Source organism: Eublepharis macularius, chromosome 7, assembly GCF_028583425.1.
Source record: "Eublepharis macularius isolate TG4126 chromosome 7, MPM_Emac_v1.0, whole genome shotgun sequence".
Taxonomy (NCBI): Eukaryota; Metazoa; Chordata; class Lepidosauria; order Squamata; family Eublepharidae; genus Eublepharis; species Eublepharis macularius.
In genome coordinates, this window is record NC_072796.1 from 6,265,573 (window position 1) to 6,279,460 (window position 13,888).

At 42.4% G+C, this 13,888-nt stretch overlaps 1 protein-coding gene across 3 annotated transcripts in view; it reads left to right on the forward strand.

Annotated features, from left to right (window-relative positions):
* The window catches only part of KIAA0232 (KIAA0232 ortholog), a 78,832-nt gene that overhangs the window by 15,515 nt on the left and 49,429 nt on the right, over positions 1–13,888 (forward strand). For 2 of the 3 annotated variants that reach the window (XM_054984641.1, XM_054984643.1), the window contains exon 2: positions 11,746–12,253. In XM_054984641.1, coding sequence (XP_054840616.1) covers positions 12,023–12,253 — 231 coding nt within the window. In that variant the 5' untranslated portion in view covers positions 11,746–12,022. The remainder of the gene's footprint in view (positions 1–11,745; positions 12,254–13,888) is intronic. The other variant, XM_054984642.1, reaches the window with a different exon arrangement.

A 13,888-nucleotide genomic window follows, 5' to 3' on the forward strand; every position in this document is an offset into this window, starting at 1 on the left:
AGTTTGACCATTTGTACTCTGTTCCTGCTTCTCTAAGAGTTCCTGTAATCAGTTTGAATTCTTTTCTCTTGTTGAGGATGTCTTTAGGCAGATCAGTAAGGACAGCAATATAGGTCCCATTATATGTAAGTGAGTTCTGTTTGGCCATTTCTAGCATCTTTTTTTGTAATCTTCAGTCTGAGATTGTTGCTAAAATGTCCCTGGGTCCTTTCCTTCGAGGATTATTTAGCAAGCTGAGCTGGTATGCTTTTATAGTTAGTGGGGTGGTACCATCCCTTAGCTTTAGCATTTTTGTTAGCCATTTTGTTAAAAATGCCGCTGGATCTTCATTTATTGCTTCGTTTTCTTCAATCCCCCTAAATTTAAGATTAAGTTGGCAATTTGAAAGTTCTAGGGATTGAATTCTACTTTTCATTAAATCATCTTTTTGCAAGACTTGGACTTCATTTTTCATTGAGGTACTCAGATCCATTGCGCAGTCAGCTTTTTGAATAGCTTTGGAAATGTCCAGTTTTATATCCGAAATCTGATCAGTTAGATTTATAATTTTTGCTCCATTTTTTCCAGCAGAAAGGGCAGATCGGTTTCAGATAGAGTTTTACCTGCTGCGTTTGCCTCTGGCACCATTTTAGATGTGTCTTCTCCAGCGTTGTTTTGAGTTTCAGTTAGTTGAGGCATGGGAAAATAATCTTGGAGTCTTTTAGCTGTTTTGTTGTTTTCATTCTTCTTTTCTACATTGTGCTTACCCACATTTTGGATGTTCATGACAATATGAAATGCTTATATATTGAAATTTGTTCAGTGGGGGAGTGGAGCTCAGGTTTCTGCGACCATCTTCCTCCGAAGCGACGCCATGCCCCCCTGGTACTGACAAAGTTGATGGGAGAGCCCTTTGAACCCTTGGCTTGCTGTCACCTTCAATTTCTTGCCATGAAAGTGGCACTGCTGCTAGCCAATACATCGGCAAGACGAGTGAGTGAGTTAGCAGCATTAAGCATGGAACCCCCATTCCTTAAAATCCACCAAGAGAAAGTGGTTCTGAGGACCAAACTTGATTTTCTCCCCAAGGTGGTCTCAAAATTCTACATGTCTCAGGATGTGGTGTTGCCTGTGTTTTTCAGCAAACAGTCGAATGAGGCAGAGAGAGTTCTGCACACACTAGATGTCTGGAAAGCTATCCTGTTCTATTTAGATCGCACCAAGCCGTTCAGAGTAGACTCTCAACTCTTTGTGTGTTTTGCTGGCCCTAGTAAAAGGGAAAAGGCAAGTGCTCAAACTATAGCATGGTGCAAGCTATAAAGTGTTATGAAAATACTAACATACCTTGCCCTTTAGAGGTGCATGCACATTCTATAAGATCACAGGCCTCATCAGCAGCTCTGCTTAGAGGGGTCCCAATCCACGATATCTGCAGAGCAGCCATGTGGTCGTCAGCAGACACGTTTTCAAGCACTATGCGGTGGATGTCCTGGATAGGAAGGAGGCAGCAGTGGGCACGGTGGTGCTCCAATCAATCTTCATATGATGGAATCGATCTGTGGATGAACAAAGGAACAACATCCACCACCCAGGTAAATAGCTTGTCAATCTCCCATGTGGGACTGCACAGGAAGATGGACGATGAAAAACAGTGTTGCACTTACCTGTAACTTGTTCATCAAGGTCTTCCGTGCATGTCATGTCTGAGCCCCATCCATGCCAGTTTTAATGATCCTTTTGTTCTGAACCAGTGTATCCTGCTGTAACTCAATGTCATTTTACCAGTGCCATAACTATTTCTTTCACAGGCTTTCACAAGTGTTTATCAGCTTTCCGTGTTTCTGACTTTGTATGCTACTCCCTCTCCAACTTTGCTATGTCTTGTTTTCTAGTGACTCAACTTGATATTACATATATGTGAAATGTTCTCACACAAGAAGAGCGCCAAAATCTTGTTTATGATTGGGAGGGGGGAAAGGAGCGGACTTGAATGTTAAAACAGAAGTCTCTCTCACATGATGTCATTCCTGTCAACTTTTACGCTTGCTGCTTAGATGCTTACCTTGCTTCTGAGTAGTTCTATGGACATATATATGGAAATGATGTAATTTCTGAATAAAAGCCATTTAACCAAGAACCTGCGTCTTGCTGCAATGGTCCAGGGATCTGTCTACCATATGCTGTCATCTATAGCCTGACAGTGCAGGCACACATACCCTCCCTCCTTCCCCGCTTGACCTCTTCTTAAGTAATGGGAGAGCATGGTGGTGAAAGAGAACTGGGGGTGGAAGGGGGAACCCTGCTTCCTATAGTGCTGTTTTGGTGGGAAAGACGGCCACGCATGCGCAATAGGAGGCAGGGGCACCCCCTCATGGTAATAGGACTAAAAAACCTCCGAACTCCCATGTATGCCTGCATGGAAGACCTTGATGAACAACAGTTACAGGTAAGTGCAAGACTTTTTCTATAAACACTTCATAGGATCAAATGCATTTTTAAACAACAATAATTATAGAAGGAAAAATAATATTGATAAATCACTAGGTACAGATGGCTTCCCAAATACTGTAAGAGAATTTTTGATCAGCTGGCTATCACTCTGATCAATAAATTAAATCCAAAGAGTGTTGGAAGGAAAATAGCTACTAGCCCAGCTCAGAAAATATTGATGCTGATTAAAGAGATCCGGTAGCAGTTCCCATGCTTCAGGTTGCGCAAGATGTTTTTGTTAAGTTCTTGTGCAACCTCTTTTGCAAGGGTAAGAACACCTGTAGATTTATTTTCACATTTCTCTCATGACACTTGACAGGCAGGTGTAAAAATGCACTGTCATAAACAGAAGAAATTTTTTTCATGCTGAAGAGGATTTTTCAGTCCAAACCAGTGGAATATCAGAACCTGATGTCACCCTTTGAAACCAGAGCAATATCGACTCATTCCACTTTTAAGCTAGTGCGTTAAAATATAGACTGAATTTTGGCTTGAATTGTAAAACCCATTTGCAGATATCCTTGCCGTGGTAGCAGAATACATGGTTCCTGTCAATATGATCAAATCCCTTCTTGCTGTCACAGAACAGCAGTACATACTGCACTTTAGAAATGTTAATGGTGTTTATAAAAAGGAGTTCTATATGTTATTTCCTGCTCTTTATAAAACCAGTCAGCTTGTCTCTGACATACTTGCTGATCATATCTTTAATAGAGATGTAAGCCAGGTCTGCGCACATGACCTGTTGGTGCAATAACAATAGATTTCTTGGTTATTGCCATGTTATTTAATTGTATTATATGTGTTAAAGATGGGCAGAAAGAGTTGACAGTGCATGTCTATGCCAGTAAAATAGTCGATATATAACTATAGATGTTGGTGGCGGTGGAAAGTGCTGTTAAGTTATAGCCAACGTTTGGGGTTTTTAAAGCAAAAGACTAACAGAGGTAGTTTGCCACTGCCTGCCTCTGCAGCCCTGATCTTCTTTGGAAGTAGCCCATCCCACCCCATCCAAGTACCCCAAGGCCAACCTTGCTTAGGTTCTGAGGTCTGATGAGATCGGGCTTGCCTGGGTTATTGAGATTCAGATATCCATAGATAGATCTCTAAAATAAATATTGTGGTAGCCATCACCTTATTTGACTGGGATGTGGGAGACTCAAGTTAAAATCGCTCCCTCAGAGTGATCTTGGGACACTCGCAGCCTGATCCCTACATCACAGGGTTGTGGTGAATGCAAAATGTGGGTGCGGGGGAGGTCCCTGGAGGAAGGGTGGGGATAAAAAGGAGAGAGAGAAACTAATCAAGTGCAATTGATGCCAAACTTATTACAGCTACTGAATCAATGTATAGCAAGAGCCTATGCAAGTTTTCTCAGGAGTAGATCCTTTTGGGTCCCTAAAACATTCCAGAAGCCAATTAGAGCCCCACGTCTCTGGTTATAGGACATCCTAATAGGTATCCACTTGTGCAGAGAAGGACCAAAAGCCAGTTGTGCCTTAGCAGAAAATAATCTGATCATGATAGATGGGGTTATGGTTGTTTCTGTAGGAGGAGAATCACTGTCTTTTTTATAAGTACTTCTAAGTAAAATGAGTATATGTTTGTGAAAGTTGACAGTTTGGTCCATTAAGGAGTCTTGAAATTTTATTCACGAATACCTACAAAAGATTACTTAGCAAATATTGTGCACTTCTGTAGTTCTTCATAGTCTCTTTGAGTTCTGTGTTTGTGCAGAAGCTGCCTCGGAACTCTCTCGCATTCTAGCCAAGGAATTGGTCCTCAGATCTCTACCATTAAGTAGCTTTGTACCTCTATGTGCGCCTCAAGGGAACAGGCAATTGCTTTCCTACTTGATTCTCATGTGATCCTCCAAGTTAATAAGAGTGTCACTGTCTTTGTTTCTTCACTATGTGAACTTTAGCCTCCCCCCCTCCCATAGCTAGTATTTTCTTTTGTACTTAGGTAGGAGGATGTTGCCATGACTGGGGTAGCCCAAGATAGCCCAATCTCGTCACATCTTGGAAGCAAAGCAGGATCAGCCATGGTTAGTGCTTGGATAGGAGAACATCAAGGAAGACCAGAGTCACTATACAGATGCAAGCAATGACAAACCCTCTCTGCTCATCTCTTGCCTTGAACACCCTTCCGGGGTACCATAAATTGGCTGCAACTTGACAGCAAAAAATGGTGGATGTTGTCTGGGTTTTCTTTACACCTGACACATATAGTACACTATAGTTGCAGGAGCAGGCTCCCAGTCTCTTGGCATCATTCCTCTTGGCCCTGGATTACAGTAAGGTCTGATCCGTCATCCTTAGTATTGACTTCTGTTGCAGCCAAAATAAAGATACCTCTGATCTAGACTAGATCAATCTTTTACAGCATTGTTAATTGACTGTTTCTCCCTGACTATCACTAAATGTCTCAGAGTCCATGGAGGAGCAGGAAAAGAAGAGGAAGCATTCTAGGTGGTCCCCTGAAATTGTGTGCCTGTTTCTTTTATGCTCCAGATGTTTCAGTTGTTTTGGCTCCCCCCCCCCTTCTAATGTCACTGATGTAGCCTCTTTTGCTATTCAGCTGCCTGTGCTTGCATTGGTTTCTGTGTATTTCTTACTGGATGAAACACTGGTACTGGAAAGGGTCCGTTGCTTCCCTTGCACCTCTTTTGCATTTTAGTATTGTGATCTGGATAGACCAGGTGAACCTGATCTTGTCAGATCTCAGAAGCTAAGCAGGGTTGGCTTTGGTTAGTAATTGGGTGGGAGACCTCCAATGAAAACCAGGGTTGCAGAGATGGGCAATGGCAAACCACCTCTGTTAGTCTCTTACCATGACAACCCCACCAGGGATCACCATAAATCAGCTGTGACTTTAGGGAACTCTCTACCTTTACTGCTTCCTGCAAATCCCTCTCTATTGGAGAGTAAAATAGGGGGTTGCTGTGGCCTCTTTGCTCTGTCTCCACATTGTTCACTTTAAGGCTGTTCCGATCCCGTTAGTAGCCTCTCTTTGGGTCCGTGGGGTGCTTCTCTTGCATGAGAAAGGGGACAGTGGTAGCAGCAGTCTGCCTGGCAGAAGTCCGAAGATCAGGACTGGGAGCATTGTTACCTGGGGTTTGTTTCTGACCGTGAGTTCTCTGAGTTACTACTTCATGGTTTCTGTGCATCATACTAATGGAATTTAGAAATGTCTAGAGCAATCTTTTCGGAGTGAGCCTCCTTACCCTCAGAAGCAGGTTGTTCAACTCAGCCTGGAAACAGATTCTTGAGAGATGCTTGGTTTTTGGAAAATTGTTCCTATAGCATTGCCTCTGCTGGATGCTTCCCTCATAGTTCAAACATCTGCTGCTTATCTTTCCACCTTGCTTTCAGAGAGATGTCTTGATCCTGACATACTGCCTTGGTTCTGATTTTTTTTCTGTTGTGTTTGTTCAGGCTAAGTTTCTTCTGTTTCTTTGAGGGAGCCATTCCAACTCCCAGTTTAATGTGTTCAGTACTGGTGCTAGTTTTCATGGCTGTTGTGCTTCCTTTACCACCTTCAGTAGTTCCTGTAGTCTGGTGGCTACTGCAATTCATCATACTTATCCCTTCCACTGATTTTTTCTTTGAGTCCTACTCCATCTCAATCTCCTCCAACTAAATCTTAAACCAGGTGATGAGACTCAGATTCTGCAGGGTCAAGTATTTCCGCCCAGATGAGGCTGGATATAACAGTGTCTCAAAATTACCATGATTTGTTAGAAAGGGAGGATCATTATCGGCCACCCTCAAGTCCACCTTTGACTTTCACTTGACTCAGGCTCCTGGCCAGGATATCCACCTTCCTCTGTTCTGTTGGTTTGTCTCATCCGGCTCAACCTCACTGGACTCCCTTTTCAGTTTCTTCCTAGTGGCACCTTTGTTCTTTAGGGCTCATCCATCTGGTTGGGCCATCGTCCTCCAAGGCTAGTGAGAATTCCTCTTCTGTCCATGCCTTCCTGATCTGTGTCCATTGTCAACTGGTACCATTGCATCGTCTCTTAAAGGAGCTGTCCTTTGTCCAGTGGCAGACCAACAACATGCACCCAAGGGGATGGATGGGGGTTTCATCATTGATAGAAGGTCCTTTTACCTTTACAGGCAGATGTGCTGCAAAGGCACACTTGGAGAGAGGCAGTGCCCATCCCTGGGGCCAGGTAGACTGCTTCTTTTACTAGGTGCATCTCTTCCTCCTCCTCAGCTGGGAATGCCTATAAGGTACAGCACAACATTTCTGTTCACACATTATAGCTTCCAAGTCAGTGGCTGTCCAGGCTTTCCAAAGCATGAATGAGCAACTCCCTCATGTTGTTTCCACTGCAAAGCAGTGAAACCTTGATATTGTGGTAAAAATCAGACTTGTCTATATAAGTTTCCAGTTAACTGGACCGCATGCTTACATATTGGTATCATCTATGGGACCAACTTGCCCTGTTCATAGAGAATTTAAGTTAATTCATTTGAATGCTTCTTGTTTGTATAAGCAACAGATTAATGCCATGCATTATAATTCTAGGCTGTAGGTCCATAGCCATAGTACATTCAATAGCTCACAGCTGGCTTCAGTCTATATCACTCTGATACATAGTATCAAAGATTGCATAATTCAGTGTAATTGATTGCATAATTCAGTGTAATCTTCCACCATTGAGATTAAATAAGAAGCACGTGTTGGGTCAGGGTTTTTTGTTGAAAATCTGGAAGAGCTGGTGTGAGCAGGTGTGACTTAGTCATATCTTTTGGATATGTGAAACTTAACAGATATTAATAAAAGATTAATGGGGTATAAGCATAGATTAGTTGTTTAGAATTAGGAAGTGGCCTGTGTGATTCAATTGACACCCTATGTATGTATAAGATGGGGAAGATACATGGTTTGAGAAAGTGAATTGTTTGTGATACTTTGTTTTGGAACAAAGTACAATATTCATTAATTTATTGTCTGAAAATCATTATGGCCTGTTTGACTTCCTACATTGCTCATGTGATCCCATTTTACAATTTCAATGTTACGTAATTTTTAATAAGATGTCATTTAAGTAAAGTTCAGCATTCCGTAGGAAACCTCGTAAGACTTGCTTCCAAACAAGCCTGTTCAGAACGGTGCTGTGTGTTCTGCAGCAAGTTAATTAGGAGGATGTGGTGCATTATAGTTCACTTTGCACCCTAGGCATGTGGTAGAGAGAAATGGGCAAAGTTGGTGTCCGTATTCATGTTTGCTGCCCAACCTTATCCCTTTAAGGATGTCAGTTCTGTAATTGATCTAATAACCAAGTCTTGGTATGTACAAGGCAAACTTAAGATTCATAGGACTTTTCTCATTAGCTTTGTAAACCATTTTGGCTGCTGGTTGCTAGTGGATTTTTTTTTTTACCATTTCAGACAAAGCCATTTGTGTCCTATTTGGAAGGCAGGGTTGAGCCAGGTTTTTTTTTAAAAAAAACATTCATTCATCTGACTTACATCCCGCCGTTCCTTCAAATGGGCTCAGGGTGGCTTACAACAGAAATTATAAATTAAAATACCATAAAAATGTTTTAAAAATTTAACAGCTAAAATCCAGATGCCTCTAGCAATACCAGGCTACTGTAAAAGTACTAGAAACCCATGGGCACAGCCATGATACAGGCCTAGGGCAGTTGTGGGTGGGGCATGGTGGTCAGAAAAAAGAACAGTTCACTGGCTGTCAGCCGAAGTCCCAGCAGAATATCTCTGTTTTGCAGGCCCTGCCGGGGACATCCCCAAGTATTCTGTGTGCTTCTGATTCACTGAAGTGCATGGTTCGAAATGTTGGCATTTTTGCCAGTACCTTTTTTATTTCCTCATCCATTTTCAGAGCATTCTATTTTTTTAATGGATAGTGATTAGCGCTATAGCGTTGTAATGATAGATGTAGCAGATTCTCTAAATTCTCAGCCCCTTCCCTTGAGGAGGTATGCCTTTTCCCTTACATCTCTGGAAACAAAAAGGCTAGAGACTTTTTTAAAAAGATGAAAGCTGGAAATTCAGAAAACCTGTTATACCTACCTTTACAATGCTATAGTGCTATAGTGATATTTTTGTACTATTGGTTTTTTTTAAATGGAAAAGCCCTGGTGGCCTGAAGTGGGGTAGCGTCCGGTGCCAGAAAGAACAGCACTGTTTGAAATGGCCTCAGTGATTTACATAAACAATTCATAAACAGGTGTAAATGCTGTTTGAAACTACCATCCCCTTATTGCTTTATGTGAAGTAGAGACAGCAATGAGTAATAACCAGGTTAAAATGGAAATGTGAAGAAGGCCTTCAGGTTGGACCTGAGGGGTGCCCTTCTATCATTAGAAGGTAATTTTTGGACTCATAAAATACTAGGAGCTACATTTATACAAATTCAGACCATTCGTTGAAGTACTGTCTGCTTAGACCAAGAGTCTTTAACAGTCCATGGGCCCAAGCAGGAGTCTTTCCCAATGTTTCTTGCAGTCTGATGAAGGGAGCTCTGACTCTTAAAAGCTCATCCCATGGAAATCTAGTTGGTCTTTAAGGTCCTACTGGACCCAGATCTTGCTCTTCTACTAAAGACCAACACAGTTACCCACCTGAAATCAGTCTTACTACTTGAGTTGCCAGGAATTAAACTTGACTTTGGCTACCACTCCCCCAGTACTTGACATCAAAGCATAATATTTCATTTTTCGATAACATTTCATGCAGGCTCTATGAAAATACAAAGAATTATTTTCTCACTCTTGTGTACACTGGAACATGAAGCTGTCCAGAAAAAATCTTGTGTACCACCTATGTAGGCACCATTATGATATTCTCTCTTAATGATGCTTGGGTTTGCGGGAATAGCTGTAGGGTAGTAGAAGGAAAGTCTACTAAATCTGACTACTTTACCTTTTAAGATATTCATGTTTCCCAGCCCCACATGCATGGAGTGCATAATCAGTTGAACCTCTTTATAGGAACATGGGAAAATCTGTCCGTCATGCATTACTTGGAACCCCTGGTAATTGCCATGTATTTTTTGATCAGGGATAATTCCAGATAACAAGTAGTTATTTTATAATCAGTAGATGCTGTGGGTAATGACTGGAGAGGTTTCATTTCTTCTACTTCAGGGCATGCTGTCACACATTGTGTCCAGGAGGATGGAAAGGTACTTTCCATTTCAGGTAATTGCTCTGGTAACTTACATAGAGTTTTTTAAAGAGCTACTGTGTAAGTACTTCCAGAGTTATGTACATCTATGTTAAATGGCCTCTAGGATTATGCAGGCTGTGTTATACAGTATGGTTATCTCTGATCTACTACTATCCACTTTGAGTTTCAGTGAGAAAGGGGAGCAATAAATGAAGTGAGCTAGCTAAGAAAATACAGTCTATCAAGATAGCACTGCATCTATTCTGAACTTGGCTCTGTCTGTGGACACTTAAATCTTTGTGTTGGGACCATGGAAACAAAGCAAATTATTCTGCAAACTTGGGACACTCCCTTCAGGATTGCAGAAAAATCTGAAAACTTTAGATGAGTGCTGCCTGTGCAAGCCTGAATAATATTCCTCCACTGGCCTAGGATGCAACTAGTGTGTTGGAAGAAGGGAGAGAGCAGGGACTGCTGCCATTCCCCACAGACCAGTGGGGAAGGGGCTGGTGTGAGACACACATTTTCCCATTGTTGTTACCACCCACCCTGTCATTGAGGCAGCAAAGCTGCAGTTGGGTGGGAAAGGAGGACTTGTGGCTCACCTCAGTCTGTGTTTCTGCTGCCCCCAAGGTGGCAGTGCTGCAGGTAGATGGGTGCGTGAAGGGTCTCAGGTTGCTGCCCCGGGGGTGAGGGAGGATGAGGCGGCCATGGTAGAAGCCACTGCTAACACCCCCCCCCCCCCGGATATGAAGCTGCAGGTGGTGGGAGAGGAGAAGGAGCAGGAGCTGCTGCTGCCGCCTGCCACCCCACCACCACCCCACTGCTGTGGAATGGCCAAGCAAATGGGGCAACAGCAGGACACCATTGCAACCAAGAATCTCTTCCACGGTTCCACACTTGAATTAGTGAATTTCTGTAGCCTACTTTTATAGGTGAAAGTTTTGATGAAATGTTTTTGAAAGGGGTAGGAAAGTCTTGCAGTGCTGCTCAGCTGGAGTCCAGGCCTAGAGCTCATTTGTCCAGGTTCTCTCTGAGTGGATGGGCCAACTTTTTTTAGTCTTACTAGATTGGCAGAAAAATTGACCTGTGCCTTTCGGCAGTGTTTTGGGCTTTTCTCTGCCATTTGCTTTCCGCAGCCCAGGTTTGTATTGCTTCATCACTGTCTACGATGTCGATCTTTGGCTTAGTCTGCAGTTCTTGGTTCCTTTGATATATGAGTGGCAGGGTGGGGAGGGGATGACCTAAGAGTGGGAAGGCAGAAGCAAGCCTCACCCCTTGTAGGTATTAAGCCAAATTGGTGCTCAGAGCCTCAAACATGCAATGAGGAAGTGAATAAAGGATGAGGAACCTGCTAATTGCCACTTATGTCGCTAACTATCTGACTACTAAAAATTGCGGCAGGCAGTCTGCATGCTTACATTACATAGGTCCTATATACGATGCAGAATTATAACACGCAGTGCCATACTGTTTACAGAAATTTCAAAATGCATTATGCAGCACTTGAGTGCTGTGTTCAAATATTCATGTAAAATATTCATAACAAATGAGGTTCTTCCCAGGAATCATAGGAAAGGAGAACTCTGTATATTTTCAAGGGCTTGAAAAGACTTTAGCTGACTCTCAATTGCTCATAATTCCATCTGGCTAGTCTTGAGGGTGTTTACTTTTTCTTCTTGTTCATTTGTAGTCATATTTTTTTCTCTGTACTTGAATATGTAGAGACCTTTACCCTGCTTGTATGTGGTAGTCTAATACCACTGCTTTTGCGGTTGGCACAGGGCCAGCTAATTCAAGTTCAGTGATTTGCATCATTTAGTAGTTTTTGTAGTCTTGGTAATGCTTTCTCAAGGTCAAAAGTAGGACTTGCCTTGCTTTAGGGAGAAGGAAAATGGGCATCATCCCCTCTCATACGCTGGAAGATTTTCCCAAGGCTTACTTCAGTTTTCAAGCTCTTAATGTTCTCTGCGAGTCCAGGTCTCAGAATCTTCTCTAGAAGAGGTTTACCTTTTATGATAAAACAATAGTTTTAGGAAACCAAATCCATTGTCTTTGATTTGTGTAGCCTGCTTAAATTTTATTTGTCTTGTTGATGGGTGTCACAACTTCTTATTTTTTCCTCTTGTAGGTCCTGCTGGGGATTTGCATCTGGCTTCAATGTGAAATTAAGGTAGAAAAATGCACATAAACATGTGTTTCCTGTTAAGATTTAGTGTACTCAGTGGTTATGCCTGAAGAGTGGGTCTTGTCTTTAGACTGATAACTGCCAGGAAATATAAATGATTGTCCTAGAAGTCAAGCTTCTCTCCTCCTTATTGGAGTGAAAAATATCCACCTCCAGGTTCCCACGGAATATCATCTGCAGAAAATGCATCACATTCTAAGGATGACAGCCACCTAGATTCATGCACCCAATCTATACAGTTGTTGTGGATGGTTTGCCATCTGAAAGCTCCTCAAGCTCCTGTCTGGGCCCTGTACCTGTTTCAGAAATGTCTCTGCTTCATGCTTTGGGCCCAGTGCAGACCTGGCTGGGACAAGAGCTAGAAAAATGTGGCATCGATGCCATGATTTATACTCGCTATGTCCTCAGTCTTCTGCTGCATGATAGTTATGACTACGACCTGCAGGAACAGGTATTTACTTACTTTAGATGTGTTTTGAGTAAAAATGAGTGCATGTCTTACTTGTGTACTGCATGTTGAAATTCTCTGTGTTACTTGATTTTAGTTTTTTGCTCAATAGTAAATGTTAAGAGAAGAGCATATGCTTGGATCCAGAGAACTGGGCATGACCAGAAGATGCTTGGCAGCAGTCAGCTGGCTGCTGTGTCATATCACAACCTGCTTCAGAAAATCTGTTTGAAAAGCAATTTGTTTCAGTAGTACAGGGATACAGATCTTCAAAAGATACACAAAACCTCATCAGATACAAGGAACCAATAGTGTCCATAAAGAATGGTGTGTGTGTGTGTGTGTGTGTGTGTGTGTGTGTGTTTAAATGAGGATTCTGTAAAATTGCTATGTAAATGTTTTGAAGAAGATTCTAAATGGGATGACCTGTAAAAGAGTTTCCATGGTTTCTCATTTAAATATAGGTACATTGAAGTTCCTTACCCAGATACTATCACTTAAATATCCTGCCTCACATTTTCAGGTTCAAGGTGGCTAACAAAGCAGCAAAAACTACAAGGACTTAAAACCATCATAACTGTCCATCAAGAAGATGTAAAAACAGAAGGCGGTTAAAAACATAGCCAGGGCCGGTGCCAGGGTTTCTGGCGCCTGAGATATCTAACTTGCCCCCCACCCCGCTAACCAATTTAAAAATACAGAAGAAATGTAGGAAAAATGAAAAGCAAAAAACTTGAAACTTTTTACATTTTTAATTTAATTTTTATTTCTTAATTTAAATTTTAATTTTTAAATAAGTGTGAGAATAAATAACAACAGTCTTTGTTTTTCTTATTGTGAGCCAAAAATCTATTTTGTGAGCAGAAACAGCAATTTGCATTAAAGTTTTGAGCACACCTCCTTGTGTGTGTGTGTGTGTGTGTGTGTGTAAAAATGTTTCCCTCTCTCAACCCAGAGACTCTTGGCAGTAGAAGGAGGGCTTCTCTTACAGGGCCTGCTTGATCACCTTTGTCAGAGATCCCTTTTGGGAACTACCCTCCATGCTCATCCTTCCCCCCCCCCACCCTTGGGTTTGAAGTGAGCAGCAGCTGACAGCTAAGCATGTGGTGCATAAATATTGAAATAAACTGTTGGGGGAAAGGGGGAAGGTAGGGGTGATATATGGAAACTAGGGGATGAGAGAAGGGCGGTGATAAAGGGGGGGCGCAGTGCAGGGCGCTGCTCCGCTGGAGTGAAGGGGGAGCAGCATTGCAATCAGAGAAGAGGAAGGGGGAGGGAGAATGAAAGGGAGAAGTGCGGGGGGGGGAGTAATAGAATTTAAAACAACAACTTTAAACCCAACAACAGTGATTTGCTCCTACCTGTCTCACAGAGACTGAATGGGAATTGTGTGTGACTCACTTCACTTCCTCCTTCCTCTGCAGCAGTACACACACAACCAGCCACACTTTCCACCAAAAGCAGCAACCCCCCCCCCCCCCAAAAAAAAACCCTGAGGAAAGGTGAGAAGTAGAATTGATGCCAGCCAGATAGGGGGAAAGGGATGTACTAAAAGGAATGACAGGATTGCCCATTGGAAATAATGGGAGAGGCTTGAAGGCCCATTGGAGAAAATGGGAGCCAGGAATGCCAATTTAC